At 34.4% G+C, this 16,837-nt stretch overlaps 1 protein-coding gene across 1 annotated transcript; it reads left to right on the top strand.

Annotated features, from left to right (window-relative positions):
- The first annotated feature begins 57 nt into the window (after positions 1–57).
- LOC125063453 (116 kDa U5 small nuclear ribonucleoprotein component) lies at positions 58–16,626 on the top strand. Its single transcript, XM_047669889.1, has 16 exons — positions 58–362; positions 649–878; positions 1,167–1,418; positions 1,534–1,791; positions 1,995–2,236; positions 2,661–2,794; positions 3,370–3,556; positions 3,955–4,095; positions 4,655–4,867; positions 5,145–5,280; positions 5,840–6,038; positions 8,519–8,661; positions 13,863–13,999; positions 14,842–14,962; positions 15,579–15,771; positions 16,455–16,626. Exons 1-16 carry the CDS (start codon positions 172–174, stop codon positions 16,606–16,608), a joined length of 2,931 nt encoding a protein of 976 aa, XP_047525845.1. The 5' UTR covers positions 58–171; the 3' UTR covers positions 16,609–16,626.
- The last annotated feature ends 211 nt before the right edge of the window (positions 16,627–16,837 follow it).

Below are 16,837 nucleotides of genomic sequence, written 5' to 3'. Positions count from 1 at the left end.
TAAACTGTCAAATATCAATAATTTTTAGTGTCAAAATTATTGAAAATAGCGGCGTTGCCATCATTATTCGTTTGTTTTGGTTTGCTTTAAGCTAACCTTTTAGCTTTTCTTATATTTTTTGTAAAGATCATTAAAAGTTCTTTAAATTGAGATATTTTAAAGCTTAAAAATATGGATGGTGAACTGTACGATGAGTTCGGCAACTATATCGGGCCGGACTTAGAATCTGAATCAGAAGATGAGCAGAGTATATATGGGGGTGATAATCGGGAGGCAGATGATGAGGCTATGGAAGAAGACGAGGATGCTGATGCAGAGCCTGAAGTGGCGCCTATGTCTGTCGTACTTCATGAGGACAAACGGTATGTTTTTACTTGTACTTTATTACAACTATCAATACTAAATGATGTTAGGTTATAAAAAGTTATTTCTTACCAATACATAAAAATATCTTTATTGCCTTGGCTTCTCCGTTTGTCTTTTTTACTGAAAAGTGTGGTCTACTAAATAGATCATTGTAACAATTCACGGTTTTGTAAAAAAAAAGTATACTAATCTTATGAATTTTGTATGTATGATTTACTCAATTATTATTTATCATTTACTTACTGTATAAATTTTCAATACACTTAAATTATCATATTTTAGCTACTATCCACAAGCCATTGAAGTATATGGTCCAGATGTTGAAACAGTTGTTCAAGAAGAAGACACCCAAGCCCTGGACAAGCCACTGATTGAGCCAGTTAAACATAAAAAGTTTCAACTCCAAGAGCAACAGTTGCCACACACTGTATATGATATGGAGTATTTGGCTGATATGCTTGATAATACAAATTTAATGAGAAATATCACCCTGATGGGACATTTACATAATGGTATTACATAAACTAAGTTAAACTAATTGTTTCTGTACTATGCTTGAAAACTAAACTATTATAACATCATGTTGTCTTCTTGGTCATAAAAATTATTTTTGCAGTAAGCTATGGAATGTTTTGTCTAAAGCACTATTGTGTAATATAACAAGAAATAAATTATTGCTAGCTGTAATTATTGAGCCTTCTAATATGTTTATGAATTATACTACTTGTCAAAGACAAATGAAGAATTTCAAGTATTATTATCCTAAAAATATATGTTTATCATGTTTTTAATAATTACAGGAAAAACATCATTTATTGACTGTTTAATGCGTCAAACACACCCTGACACAATTAATAATGATACAACCATACCAATGAGATATACAGACACTCTGTTTGTTGAGCAAGAAAGGGGGGTGTCTATTAAATCAATGCCTGTGACACTCCTTTTAAAGGACATAAAGGGAAAGTCCCATTTGCTGAATATCATGGATACCCCAGGACATGTTAATTTTAGTGACGAAGTAACTGCGGCTTTAAGAATTTCTGATGGTAATTGAATATGATTTAATTGTTACTTAAATATATTATAATATGTATATGTTTTTACAAGTAATGATAGTTAAATCTACCAAGAATCATTTCATATCTAAATATTCTTATACAGGTGCCATTCTATTTGTTGATGCTGCTGAAGGCATAATGCTAAATACTGAACGATTACTCCGTCATGCGGTACAAGAACGAGTTCCACTTACGATTTGTATCAACAAAATTGACAGATTGATTTTGGAACTCAAACTTCCCCCAGCAGATGCTTATTATAAATTGAGACATATTATTGACGAGCTGAACTCAGTTTGTGAAACCACTCACTCGCAAGATAATCCTGATGAACCTGTGACTGTCTTCTCGCCTTTGTTGGGTAAGTATAGCTTAACATCTATCGTACATATTCTTGATATGTTTTTCTGTATTATATTAATCTTTATATATCATTTAGCAATGGTGATTGCATGGGAAACACACCTACGCCAGAGGAAGCATACATTGTTATTATAGATTGATTTGCATTGCTATTCCGGACTATATAAAAAACATAATTATATTCGTATATAAAAATTCTAGGAAACGTCTGCTTTGCATCTTCACTCTACGATGTCTGTTTTACATTGGAGTCGTTTGCCGCAATGTATGCTAATACACATAGTTCAAGTGGCCTAAGAGCTTCAGATATGGCAGCTTGGCTATGGGGAGATGTTTACTTCAATGCCAAAACAAGGCGGTTCAGCAAGAAACAACCACACTCTTCTGCACAGAGAAGTTTTGTGGAATTTATTTTGGAGCCATTGTATAAGATATTCGCACAGGTAAAATATTTTAATGTAAATATATTTGTATCTGAATGATCTATAACTATTCTCAACAAAGGTGTAGTAGTAAAAGATAATATTCTAATATGCTCGTCTACATACAGATTAACGGTTTTCTATATAATCTCAAATAACAACAATAAAGTACAGTCTGTCACTGTTGTTTTAAAGTAGGTAGTATGGTACTATCATAACATATAATCTTACCAATTATTAACTTTAAGAGAATTAGGACCCAAACAAATTATAACAAGATAGTGATTGGGGCTCTTCCTAAAACTATTGAGGGAAAATAAAGTTACGATGTTTTTGATCAACTGTGTAATATTGTATAAGATTATTTTAAAATGGTAGTAAATTATTTAGAGAGACCAGTTTATAAAAAATGTAACACCATCTTTATAAAATATTTGCTTTTCAGGTGGTAGGAGATGTAGACACCACTCTACCAGATGTATTAGCGGAGTTAGGTATCAAATTGACAAAGCAAGAGTCCAAATTAAATGTGCGTCCATTATTGCGACTTGTATGCAGTCGGTTCTTTGGTGATTTTTGGTGAGTTTTCTTCATTTGACTAACTATTAAAAACTTAGGCTTCTCCACTCATGTTGGATTTGACACACAGGAGATGTACTTAGCAAAGTCGTGACTTAGAAGGATTTAAATTGATTTAATATATAAGCCTGTGTCATCAAATGAGTAGTGGTTCTAGTGGCTCTAGAAACACTTGCAAAACTTACAAGTTAAGTAAGGAGCCTCACAGAAGGTCGCAAAAGCTTATAAGGTTTTCTTCGGACTATATATGCGTGTGAGAACAGTGTTGGCCAAGTGGCTTCAGCGTGCGACTCTCATCCCTGAGGTCGTTAGCTCGATCCCCGGCTGTGCACCAATGCACTTTCTTTCTATGTGCGCATTTAACATTCGTTCGAACGGTGAAGGAAACCGACATGTCTTAGACCCAAACAGTCGACGGCGTGTGTCAGGCACAGAAGGCTGATCACCTACTTGCCTATTAGATTGAAAAATGATCAGCTTCGGACCATATATGCGTGTGAATCTCAACTGAAAGGCCACAAAACTATAAGTGTAATAAGTTAAGAAATTCCTTTAGCCAGTTAAATATATTACAGCGGCTTCGTGGATATGGTGACCCGCCATGTGCCGTCCCCGTTGGACGCTGCCCCGCGTAAAGTGGCTCATTGTTATCGTGGTGCTTCTGGTCCGTTATACGATGACATGCTCAATTGTGATCAGTCAGGTCGACTCGTCGCTCATACGACTAAGATGTATCCGACTGATGATTGCACATTCTTTTTGGTGAGTTTCCAATATTGTATTTTTTGTGCTATTTGAATTCAATTTGGTAAGGAAATTGTTCGTTTATGAACAAAGGCAAATAACTTTAATATTTATATATTTTACCACATAATGGTAACTTTTAGGTATAAAGAGTCACGAAACGTTTTACTATACTTGGGTATAGAAAAACGTTACGGCGCGTTACATGGGGGGGGGGGGGGGTGTCAATAATCTCCAAAAATTGCGTGACGTAATACTTGAACGATCCCTTATGTGTTTTCCATTTCTTTTCTAAATTTTTTAATTTTGTAATTTCTATCTTCTATTATAATTTATGTGTGTGTGTGTATAACTTGTAATGTCAAATACATATTATATTTTTTTTATGGAAATTGTTACTTTCATACAATTTATAGGTACTTGCCAGAATAATGTCAGGCACGTTATACGCGGGGCAGACGGTTCGAGTGTTAGGTGAAAACTACAGTACACAAGATGAAGAAGATTCTAGGATGATGAACGTTGGACGACTTTGGATTTTTGAAGCCAGATATAAGGTAAGTGATGAAAGTTTAAAGTATTGTGAATAAAAAGTGCTTTATGTGATTAACATGATAACACAAAATATCCCATATTTTGTTTTAAAGTTAAAACTCGCGTACGAATAAAAAACGCATTAAGTAAATGCTGTAAAAATAAGTTTTTAATCGGATAAAAACTGAAAGTTAATGTCGGGTTACAATATAGTTTAAAAACTACAATATTATTTTGCTAAAAGTGAAAATATATTTATTTAGTATACTTTTAACGTTAAAATAATATTTCCAATAATTTCGATTTACTGTCAGATCCCATATCAAAGGCGTAGGCAATAATCTCTCCGCCAATCTTTTAAATCGCCTATTTTGTTTTATAAGATACAAGTTGTTGTTACTAATAGAATTAATGTGAGACAAAAAGTGACATAATATTGATTATACACTTTAAGATATTATATATTTGTAGTATATATTATGTATTAGCAAATTTTATATAAGCCAGCCGGTCGCGAAGTATATCCTAAGGCGTTCTATTGCTACAGATAAACGTTTATTGTTATAATTTTTACTTTTATAGGTAGAATTAAACAGAGTACCAGCAGGATGCTGGGCGCTCATCGAAGGTATCGACCAGCCTATAGTGAAGACGTGTACCCTTGTCTCAGCTGACGAGGAGGAGGAACTTCATACCTTCAAACCCTTGAGGTTCAACACTCAAGCCATTGTTAAAATAGCTGTGGAACCTGTCAACCCTTCGGAGCTGCCGAAGATGCTTGATGGGTTGAGGAAAGTAAGTTATTACGATTACTTTTTAAATCTATGTGTATATTCATGATGTCCAATATGATGTGTACATCAAATATAATGTATCGATAAAGTATGATTTTTATGAATTAAAAATTACATATGTATTCAATATTAATAATACACAATATTATCTCAACTTTATTAGACCATAGATAGTTTTTGCAATATTTTTAGTTCATTTTGAAGTATAATTTTATAAAGATTATTTTTTATTATTTATGATTAAAAAAAATTTACTCCTCTTCCAAAACTACTTTTAGGTGAACAAATCTTATCCAGTACTTTCAACAAGAGTGGAAGAAAGCGGTGAACATGTTATATTGGGAACGGGCGAGCTATATCTGGATTGTGTTATGCATGATCTCAGGAATATGTACTCGGAGATTGATATTAAAGGTGATTTTTTCATTTGGCGTTTAGATGTTAAATTATAATAGAATAATGGCTTATGAAATAGAAAAAAAAAATAAAAAAAGTGCGTGCTTACAAAGTACACACGTAACTAATTTTTAAGTCTTGTTCATATTTATACAAATAAAAAAATTTAGATCTTCGAGACTAGGGAAGGAAAAAGTAAGATATGTCAGGAATTTAATTGTCATTATAAAGTGTCGCAAATTAATACAAATTATAAATTTAATTTTTTAATTTATTTCTTCGATACTAAAAACACGTGGCTTTTTAATTAAAAAATTCGTTATTTGAGATTTCAATAAATTATTTTTGCATAAAATATATAATACTAATATTTCATAAATCTCTTTACGAAATTTTAATTTTAAAAATAGAATTTCTATAAGGTAATTCGCCCTTATCACTCTCTCTCAATCGGTCTCAATAGCTCTCTCCCTATTCTTTGACAAAAACGCTGCACATCTTCGTGACGTTTCCGTAAAATTTACCTTTCTCTTGAATCATCGGTGTGCATACAATTATAATGTCTATAATCTTTTAGTGGCTGATCCGGTGGTATCATTCTGTGAGACGGTAGTGGAAACATCTTCACTCAAATGTTTCGCGGAGACACCGAATAAGAGAAACAAATTGACAATGATAGCTGAACCTTTGGAACGAGGATTAGCTGAAGACATCGAGGCTGGAGCTGTTTGTGTCACGTGGGACAGGAAGAGATTGGGAGAGTTCTTCCAGACAAAGTGAGTATTAGGGCAGCCATTTTAAATTGTTTTTTTTTTTCAGAATAAAATCCTATGTAAAAAACGTAGGAATCCGAATTAGCGCCTTAGATGAAATAACATTTTTTTCAATAAATGTTATTTTTCTTGGTGCTTGAATTTGACATATTAGTTTTATTGGTCACGAGTCGATGGAATCTCTATAAATAAACTTTCTGTCTGGTACTCAATTGTCACTTTCTAGAGGACTTTAGTTAGAATTAAACTAATTTCATTCTTATAAATGAGGTATTTGATCCTTATCTCCAAATGTATGTTTCTTTTTCCTACAACTCTTTCGCTAGACAGAAGTATTAAATATTATTTTTAAGTTCGGGTCTGTATTTTTTTTAGAATAAGAGACTTAATAAAAAAAAAAGGGTGCGTGTACTTATGTACGCGCGTAAGAAGTTATACTTCTTTGGAATTATTAAAAATAGTTTTTGATTGCATGCAAATAATTAATTACAATTAAATAATCAAAGACTGGAAAAGGAGTCATTAAAGTCAATAAAGTTCAGTTTACATTTGAAAAATTAATTAAATAAATATTTATTATTATTCTCTTACATTAAACAAATAAAACACTATTTATCTTTAAAACATTTTTATTTCATTATACTATTTATTTTTAAGTGACTGTCTTCATCAGAATTTCGGTTTGTAATTTTAAATTAATCATTACTTGGTTGTGCATCTACGAGGCTTCTCCAAAACTAAAACTACTACTTGCTTTCTGCAACAAATAAGATAATATTAATTTAAGCTCTGTCCATGCAAAACTTAAATTTTTTTATAATTCATATTATAAATTTTTTAACACATTTATATTAATATAATTATATAAATGTGTTAATAATATAATTTGTAGCACATGCTACAGACCTGGATAGCAACTTTCTTTTATTCTATTTAGAGATAGAGATAATTTAAATATAATACCGGTGTCTTCCTTGTAGGTTTCTTTGGAGTTGTTTGGGGATTCTTGTTGTTCAGTTCGACATGATTTTCTTTAACCTTTCTTTAATCCTACAAAATAATGAAATTGTTAAGTTATGTTGTCACTGTTGTGCACACCTTTGTTTGGCTTTTTTAGTATTCAAGTTATGTCAAAACTGATTTATTACCTTGTCATTGTTGGCTTTTGGGATATCAATTGTTTCCAAAATGATTTTATTTGTAATATCCTGAAATATATAAATAACATCTATTAATTTAAGTATCATGGTGAGTGGTTCGCACTCAGGTATTAAGGTGTATTATACCCACTGTCCATTATAAGTGGGAATGGGCTCACTTCTGGCTGGACAGAGTTTCGGTACTACAAGTGCAACATGGATGTTTTGAGGTATTACAATATCTCTAACTACCTGTAGGGGAATAAAGTACTGTTGTGAGCATATGCCTATGCTTGAAAGGTTGAACCTTGAACATTACCATACATCATATTTATAATTAACATTCCTACCTCGACACCATCACAATCAAATTCATTGAAATCTACTTCAAACCGTTGCGGTATCATCTCTGCCATATCCATTGTGTCTCGAGAAGGTGATGGTGGCTTTGTTCCACCTCCAGTTTTAGATGTTTCACGGCGATAAGATGACAACTCTTTTTTTGTATTCAATTTAGTGCACTTCCACTGATTCATCAATTGTTTTTTGTCTCTTGTCCTTATATTTGCTAGATTAAATCTGAAAAATTACATGTTTTGATTAAATAATGTGGTCATTTTTTTGAGATGCAGGTACTTATTAAAATGTTTACTTCTCTGTTATATCGCTCCAAGCCTTCATTTTCTCCTTATTAGTATTCGTGCTTAAATCTTTGTTCTCAATTATTGATATATAGAATATTTCTAAAACGTTGCTTGTAACATAAGCAATGAATAATGGTTCATGTTTCAGTTTTAATCAACAATAATACTCGATAATACCTACGGATAGTTAACCTCAATTGTATTGAAGCACTCAGGAAGGTTGGCACAGTTTTTTCACAAATATTTTATCATATTAATTAGTTTTGATTTAGATATTAAATTTAAATCACTTCTGATTATAATTCAGACGCACATATAAAATTCGCACTTGTATAATGAAAATAACTAGATACATAGATAATCTTTTATTTTAAACAATAATTCAAACTCCTATATTTGTTTAAAAGGTAAATGTCAATGTCAGATGTCAATTGTCATGGATATTCAAAATTCTTGTTAAGCTGCTAAGCTAAGAAATAGAATATGCGTGAAGTTAGCTTATATTCTATTTCTTTTGTAGATTGCGCACGCTATAATCACACTCCGAATTTTGTGTCATAGGTGCGCGCGCATCGTAAAATTTCACTCTCATCAAATTTTCATAACGCGCCTAAAGAAGTATAACTTCAATAAATAAAAGTAATTAAAATGAGTAAAACACGCTAAACATGAGGACTATTTATCGTAAACGTTATTTCAGATACGACTGGGACTTGCTAGCCGCTCGATCAATTTGGGCGTTCGGACCAGATTCGACGGGTCCAAATATATTGGTCGATGATACGCTACCCTCAGAGGTTGACAAGCATTTGCTGGCCTCCGTCAAGGATAGTATTGTTCAAGGTAATTTAATTAATTTTAATTATAATGAATTAGACACATTACAATTGTAATTATGTATTTGAGTTTTTTTTATTTTTTATAAGTCTTTATCCTGCAATCAGTCAGCTAGACTATGAGCAGATGTGTTGAGAGCTGTTAGGCGTTCAAAGCAAAATCTCCATCGAGACTGCTCCTCTCTTTCAACTGTGTCTATCAAGACTTAGGATTTGTCGCCTTTTAAGCCTATTTATTAGGTCCGGTATGGTTAGTTGCGTGGCAAGCTTGTTAGGATGCATTTCTAGCCTTTTTTTGTATTTCTTACTCCAGGTCTTGATCTCCTCTTTGACAGTCCTGATTTTGAGGTGCTCATGAATTTCCGATGTTTTTATACGAGGCATGCCTTTTAAGTTTTGTCGTTTGCAGAAAAAAACACAACTAGAACCTTATAGTACTTTTTATTGTTTTTCAAAGTATTCACCACGTAGCTTAATACACTTTTCCATTCGCTTAAACCAGTTATTATAACATTAATTCCACTCTAAAGTGGAGGTGTTCAAAATGGCTGACTTGAAAGCGTCGACTGCTTCTTCTCCGGACTGGAACCTTTGACCACGAAGACTTTTCTTAATTTTTTGAAATGTAAAGAAATCGTAAGGGCTTAGGTCAAGACTGTATGGAGGATGGTCAAGAATTTCTACTTTTTCCTGCTTCAAATACTGAATTGTTTGACAAGCGCTGTGTGAGCTTGCGTTGTCGTGGTGCAGGGTGATGCGCCGCTTTAAGTTAGATTTTCGAAGTTTGGCGATGACTTGTGGTAAACAAACTGTGGTATACCACTCTGCGTTAACTGTTCTACGATCTTCAAGTGCAATAGTCGCAACATGGCCGGTTTTTCTAACGAACGTGGCCACCATCTTCTTTGAAGTGCTTCGAGAGCGAACGAGTTTAGTCGGCTTTGGCTCGTCTTGAAAGACCCATATTGTAGATTGTTGTATGGAATCAGGATCGTAGGCATAGATCCAAGATTCGGCATCACTGATGATGTCGTAGACGTGATTAGACTCTCTTCGGTTGAACCTTTGCAGAGTTTTCTTACACCATCTGACGCGGGCCGCCTTGTGATCGTCGGAAAGCAGATACGGTATCCAACGGCAAACTAGCTTTCTCACACCAAGCGTTTCATGCAAGATCTTCCGAATGGTTGTCCCTGAGATGCCTAATAGAGCCTCTATCTCTCGATACGTCACATGACAATCTTCGAGAATTAGTTGTCTCACAGCAATGATGTTTTCTTCAGTGAAGGCGGATTTTGGGCGTCCTTCGCTAGATTGGTCACTAACACTAGTATGTCCACGCTGGAATTCTAAATACCAGCGTTCGACAGACCGCAGACATGGGGCTTCATCACTGAACACAGATATTAGCTCTTCAAAACACTGAAGCCGTGTCAGGCCTCTTCTAAAGTTGTAGAAAATTATTGCACGAACATTTTCCTTAGAAAGATTCATTTTCGTACGTAACTTGACAGATTCAAATCGACGATGTGACTAAACAATAGCATTAATCCTAATACTTTTAACTGTTTTGAGATTCAAAATGTAAACACATTAGAATATAGTACAGGTCCAAATTCAAAGTTGCCGGGAAATATGGAAACGACAGAACTTAAAAGGCATGCCTCGTAAACCATGGACAGTTGGATATTTGTTTCAAAATGTAATTTTGAACCCTCTGTATGATACTTATGTTAGAGTCACACGCCGAACCCCATAGTTGAATCCCGTATGTCCAAATTGGTTTCAAGAGCATTTCGTAGATGAGTAGCTTATTATCTACTGACAGTTTGGAATTTCTGCCAAGAAGCCAGTAGAGTCCTCTGTATTTCAGGTTGATTTCTTCTCTCTTCTTCTGTATGTGTTGTTTCCATACGAGTCTCCTATCAAGGTGTATTCCCAAGTATTTTACACAGTTTTCTTGCGGAAGTTGTTGATTGCACAGAGTTACTGGCGGACAGTCTCCTCTACGGAGAGTGAAGGTTACATGAACAGATTTTGTCACACTAGTTTTTATTCTCCACTTTGAAAGCCAGGTTTCAATTTCTTGCAATCCAGTCTGTAGGAAGTCTGAAGCTTCGATTGGGCTATTACTACATGCCAGTACAGCAGTATCGTCTGCGAATGTTGCTAATGTGACGTGTTCGCTTTGTGGTAAATCACATGTGTAAATGGTATATAAGACTGGGCCCAGGACAGACCCCTGCGGTACTCCAGCTTTGATTGAGTGAAATGGCGATGTACAATCTTCTTCTCTTACTTGAAATATTCTTTCTGTTAGATAAGATTTAATGATGGGGAAGAATGTACAGGGTAGAAGAGTTTTTACTTTATACAAGAGACCTTTGTGCCATACTCTATCAAACGCCTGCTGCACGTCTAGGAAGGCAGAGGAGCAGTACTCCTTTCTCTCTAGTGCCTTCCTTATTACAGAGCAGATTCTATGGACTTGTTCCACAGTGCCATGCTGCTGGCGAAAACCAAACTGGTGGTCCGGGATTATGGCTCTTTGATGAATCTCCTCCAATAATCTGTGCTGTAGGACTGACTCAAAAAGTTTTGAAGTTACGGTTAGCAGACTAATCGGCCTGTAAGAGCTAAGTTCGTTCACTGGCTTCCCTACTTTAGGTATCATAATTACTTGTGAGACTCTCCACAGCGATGGAAAGTGTCCAGTTCTTATTATGCCATTAAATAAGATGGTAAGAAAAACTATGCCTTTTTTGGGAAGTTCCTTCAAGACTTTTTTGTCTATTAAATCAAACCCGGGAGCCTTTTTGTCCTCCAATTTTGAGATTGTTGCGACGACTTCTTTCGGCGTTGTAGGCCTAATCGGCAAATCAAGCTGGAAGTCTTGACTTAAGACCGAATCTATGAAGGAATCATCAGTGTCTGGGTCAGCTTCATTAGGCGTGAATACTTTTGCTAAGTGAACAGCGAAGGCATCAGCTTTTTCTTGTTTTGTCTTTGCCCAAGTGTTATTCTGCAATCGTAACGGCGGTTTGGGATCTATCGGTCTATTATAGTTCTTACAAGCTCGCCATAGAGAGTAGTTTGTAGCATTTGTTGCAGTTAAGGAATCTAGATAACATTCCATAGTTTTGTCCCTTGCATTTTTTATGGCAAGTTTAAGATCCTTGACTGCTTTGTTAAGAGCTCTTTTATCTACTGAAAGCCTGCTAGTGTGCCATACTCTTCGCAGTCTTCTTTTGTTCAGAATCAGTTCTTTTATTTCAAACGATATCTTATTTTGCCGTGGCCTGTTATTCAAGTGCTCTGGAGAGGTTTTCCAGCAGGCAGCTTGAACTGTTGTGGTGAAATGCTTTGTAGCTTCTTCGATATCCTCTTCTGTTTTAAGTGCTATTTTTAGGCTTAGATCTGTGTCAACTATTTCCCGGAAGCTATCCCAGTCTGTGTATTTGTTGTACAATGTTTGCCGAGCTTCTTTCTTAAGAATTGTGGTGCTCACTGTCAATATTACAGGAACATGGTTAGATGAGCTATCGAGGCATGACTCAACATTGAAGAAAAGTCGAGACAGCCCTGTTGTGATGAAGAAGTCTAGAACGTCTGGCAGTCTGTTCTGGTCTGTGGGCCAGTGTGTTGGTTCCGGAGTTGAGACAGTAGTTAGGAACTGTTTATCTACACTTTTCTTCAGCTCCCTTCCACGTGTAGTTATTAATCTAGAGCCCCAGTGCGAATGCTTCGCATTCCAGTCACCCCCAGCAATAAATCTGTACCCCAAGCTTACAAAGTAGTCGGAAAACTGTGCTTCACTTATTTTATGTTTTGGGGGACAATAAATTGATGATATATTAAAGTCTCCATTTCTGTCACTGACTGCTACTGTGGTAGCCTGGATATGTTCGGTACAGTAGTTTGGTAACACATGGTGTATAACAGTGGCTTTAATTATTACTGCTGTCCCGCCGTGAGCTGTACCGTCTGGATGATTTGTGGAATAGATCTTATATCCTTTAATTCTTATCGAGCTGCTGGTTGTCATATGTGTCTCTGAAATTAGGAGAATGTCTAGACTATGAAGACTGATCAATATTTCCACTTCATCGATGTTGGGTGCCAAGCCATTGATGTTCCATGTAGCTATTTTTAGTGCAGTCATTTTGTTAACTTAGTGACTAGTACTGCAATGAGTTCAAGTAATGTACTCATTTGCTGTAATACAGTATCAATCTTTTGGGATTGTTGTATAAACATTTGTTCAATGACTTTATAAGAGTCAGGTTGATGGATTGTATTATTTTGATATACCTTAGATCTGGCTGTATCGGCATACAATTTGTGCTCATGTGCTTTCCTCTGCTGCTGCAGTGGTTCATTTTCCTCTTTATTCTGATTAGCAGAGGTTTTATTATCAGTTTCTTCCTTATCTTTTTGAGGTTTATACTCAAATTGCTTATGTTTACGTGGTAAGTGTTGCGTGGTTTTCCTTGATAGGATTTCCTTGTAAACCTCACAGCCTTTATAATTTGCTGGGTGGGGTCCTAAACACAACGCACATAATGTATTTGAGTAATAAATTATTCGTAGATATTTTAAGTTTTTCTGTGACTCTAAATAATACAATATATCTAATTAATTGCGTAGCCTTAGTATTTTTATGAAATGCCTTTACTGCTAGGTAAAAATTAATTAAATTATTAATTTTATTCGTATATGAAATACTGTATAAATTTAAAAAAAACCAATTTCAAGAGACCAAGCATTTTTCTTCATTATAGAGAGTTTACCAAAATTTCCTACAGGCAATGTAATCTATGAATAATTGCACACGTGATAGTACAATTAACAATAAAGGCGAGAAGGCTGTCTAGGACCTCATGTGTCTTTCTTAGAAATTTCGGCAACTCAATTGAGTTAGTTTTGTAAGCTGATTATAAAAACAATTATACTATGTTGTTGATGTCTAAATGTGTAAATATTTCTTCGTAATAGAGATTGGCGGTTGCGTTATAAAGATTGAATTAATGTATGGGTTTTGGGTTACACCAAACAGAATTTATTATTTTTTACGTTATAGAGTATTTGTCGTTATAACCAATGCCGTTATAAATAGTTTTCACTGTACTTTCAACTTAATATTAAACGAACTAATTTACAATCTCAGTCTAACAATAACCAACGAATAAGACTAAAAATGCTTTTTAGGTTTCCAATGGGGTACGAGGGAAGGTCCATTATGTGAAGAGCCGATACGAAATGTGAAATTTAAAATTTTGGACGCGGTGATCGCCCAAGAGCCCTTACATCGTGGTGGAGGACAGATAATACCTACAGCTAGACGGGTAAGGCGTTTACGCCCCGCAGAATTAATAATAATAACTAATATATTCAATTTATTATAAATAATTATTTATAATTAAGATACAGAAATTGAATAAAATTTGTGACAATAAAAGATGTAAAAAGAATTGCTATAAAATAATAAAATTTGAAAATGTCAGATGTTACAAATCTACAGTATTGTACGTAGCAAACCAATACTTTTTTAGATAAAAAGCGTAAAAAAAATATATACTAAAAACTGTAATGGTTAAATTATATATTCTTTTAAATATTAATCAAAGCAAAGATTTAAATAGACAATCACTTGTAACAATTTTTTTGAAGCACCAATGAATTAAAATAGAGCAGTGTTGGCCTAGTGGCATTAGTGTGCGACTCTCATCCCGGAGGACGTAGGTTTGATCCCCGGCCAACCAATAGACTTTCATCTATGTGTTCATTTAACATTCGCTCCAATGGTGAAGGAAATAATCGTGAGGAAACCGGCTTGCCTTAGACTTAAAAAGTCGCCGGTGTGTGACAGACACAAGAGGCTGATCACCTACTTGCGTATTAGATTGACTAATGATCATGAAACAGATACAGAAATCTGGACGTAAAAATTTTGTAGCGCCACAGATTTATATATAAATTATAATAAAAAAAACCTGTAGTTCCAACTCCCTATCTATTAGTGTTTCCGAAATTTATGGAAATTGGTGAATAATGTATGTTTGTTAATAATAAGTTAGGAACAGACAGTCCCACTACAGTATCAGGATGAAATTCATATCAATTAGTTTTAATGTAAAGTAATACAAAGGGAACTTTCTATTAATGTAAAGATGCTTTTCCTGTTTAGGTGGCATATTCAGCTTTCTTAATGGCAACACCACGGTTGATGGAGCCCTATTTGTTTGTGGAAGTGCAAGCACCAGCTGATTGTGTGTCGGCGGTTTACACAGTTTTAGCTAAACGGAGAGGTTAGTTTCTTTTTCTCTCGGAAATCTTAAAATATATAAATTACGTGTCACGTTGTTTGTACGCTATGGACTCCTAAACTACCGAACCGATTTCAATCAAATTTGCACACCATGTGTAGTTTGATCCAACTTAAAAGAGACTTAGCTTACATCTCAATTTATACCCGCAATATTATTTTATTGCAAAATATTTGTTTATTATTTGATAGTCACAATTCTAACAGATGGCGCTGTGTTGAAAGTACCAACGTTTCAAATAAGCTACAATTTAATGGCATTACCACCAAAAAAGCATGGTGGTTCCCATGACTGGAGTTCTCCTACCGTTTCCTTTGAATAGGTTACTACTATGTAATATAACTAAAACCTTAGCCACAGCAACGCTTGGCCGGTCTGCTAGTATATTATAGTTTTTTAGATTTCTCTTAATTGTTATGTATACTAACTTAAAATCACGTTGAACTGTCAAAATTAGAAATCAATCGTATTTTTTCCTTTGACCAGAATATACTAATCCAGTTATTGCCCTTTCATCATATGATAATAAATTGTAAATTTTGTAAAAGAGAAAACAAAATATATGTTATCGATTTTTTATATGAAATATGTTATTTAGGTCATGTAACTCAAGATGCACCGGTGCCTGGTTCTCCCTTATATACAATCAAGGCATTTGTGCCAGCCATAGATTCGTTCGGCTTTGAGACCGATTTACGAACTCACACGCAGGGACAGGCCTTCTGCCTGCAAGTGTTCCATCACTGGCAGATTGTGCCTGGAGATCCGTTGGATAAGAGTATAATTATACGGTAAGTTTGTTCTCTTACATTAATAAAATTATATAATAATATAGATAACAAATTTTGTGATCTAAAATCTATCTTACATTAGCACGCCTAAAAAGAGATTTCTCATTTAATGTTTTATTATGCAAAAAAATAAAAAATATGTTTAGCCAAATTTACTGTACTGCAGTGATGTAGATAGATCTGATTTTTTTATAATAAATATGTATATAAGTTCAATCTAATATATGAAATTCTCGTGTCACAATGTTCGTTCCCATACTCCCCCAAAACGGTTCGACCGATTCTTATGAAATTTTTTATGCATATTCAGTAAGTCGGAGAATCAGACATCTATTTTTCATCCCCCTAAATGTTAACGGTGGTCCATTCTAAATTTTTATTTTGTAGACAAAATTTTTTGTTTATATTTTTTTATGATATAGGATAAAAAATACATACAACCCTTAAACTCACCCCTCTACGATTAACCCCTATTTTTAATTTGTTAATTAAAAACTTATGACTTCAACTCAGGTTTATATAGAGAAAAATTCACAGAAAAACCTATATAAATATGTATATAACTTCAATATACTTCTAACATAAAACTAACGTATTGTGTGAAACTAGAAAGTAATATTATATGATTAAGGAAAACTTAATTTTAAATTATAGTCAAATAATTTTTTTGATATTTTTTACAGGCCCTTAGAGCCCCAGCCAGCAACTCACTTGGCTCGTGAATTCATGATAAAGACACGTAGACGTAAGGGGCTTAGTGAAGATGTCTCTATTAACAAGTTCTTCGACGATCCTATGTTGTTGGAGCTTGCTCGACAAGATGTTCAGTTTAATTAAATAAAATTTTAATTTGGCTAACGTATTTGATTTGTGAGGTCGCTATCATCGCGGTTATCTCGTTACTTTATTCCCAATTACAAGTAAATCAAAATACTTGATCTAATCTGTTACTAAACGCTACGAAGCATGAGTAGTCCTATCTTTTTCTTTGTGTATATGTTTTCCCAATTAGAAAAACAGATTTCGCCTACGTCCCTACCTACGAATTTACGGATAATCCCGAACA

This window comes from Pieris napi, chromosome 3, assembly GCF_905475465.1.
Source record: "Pieris napi chromosome 3, ilPieNapi1.2, whole genome shotgun sequence".
In the NCBI taxonomy this organism is placed as follows: Eukaryota; Metazoa; Arthropoda; class Insecta; order Lepidoptera; family Pieridae; genus Pieris; species Pieris napi.
Note: the sequence above shows the minus strand (reverse complement) of the source record. Positions and strands in the feature narration are given on the sequence as shown.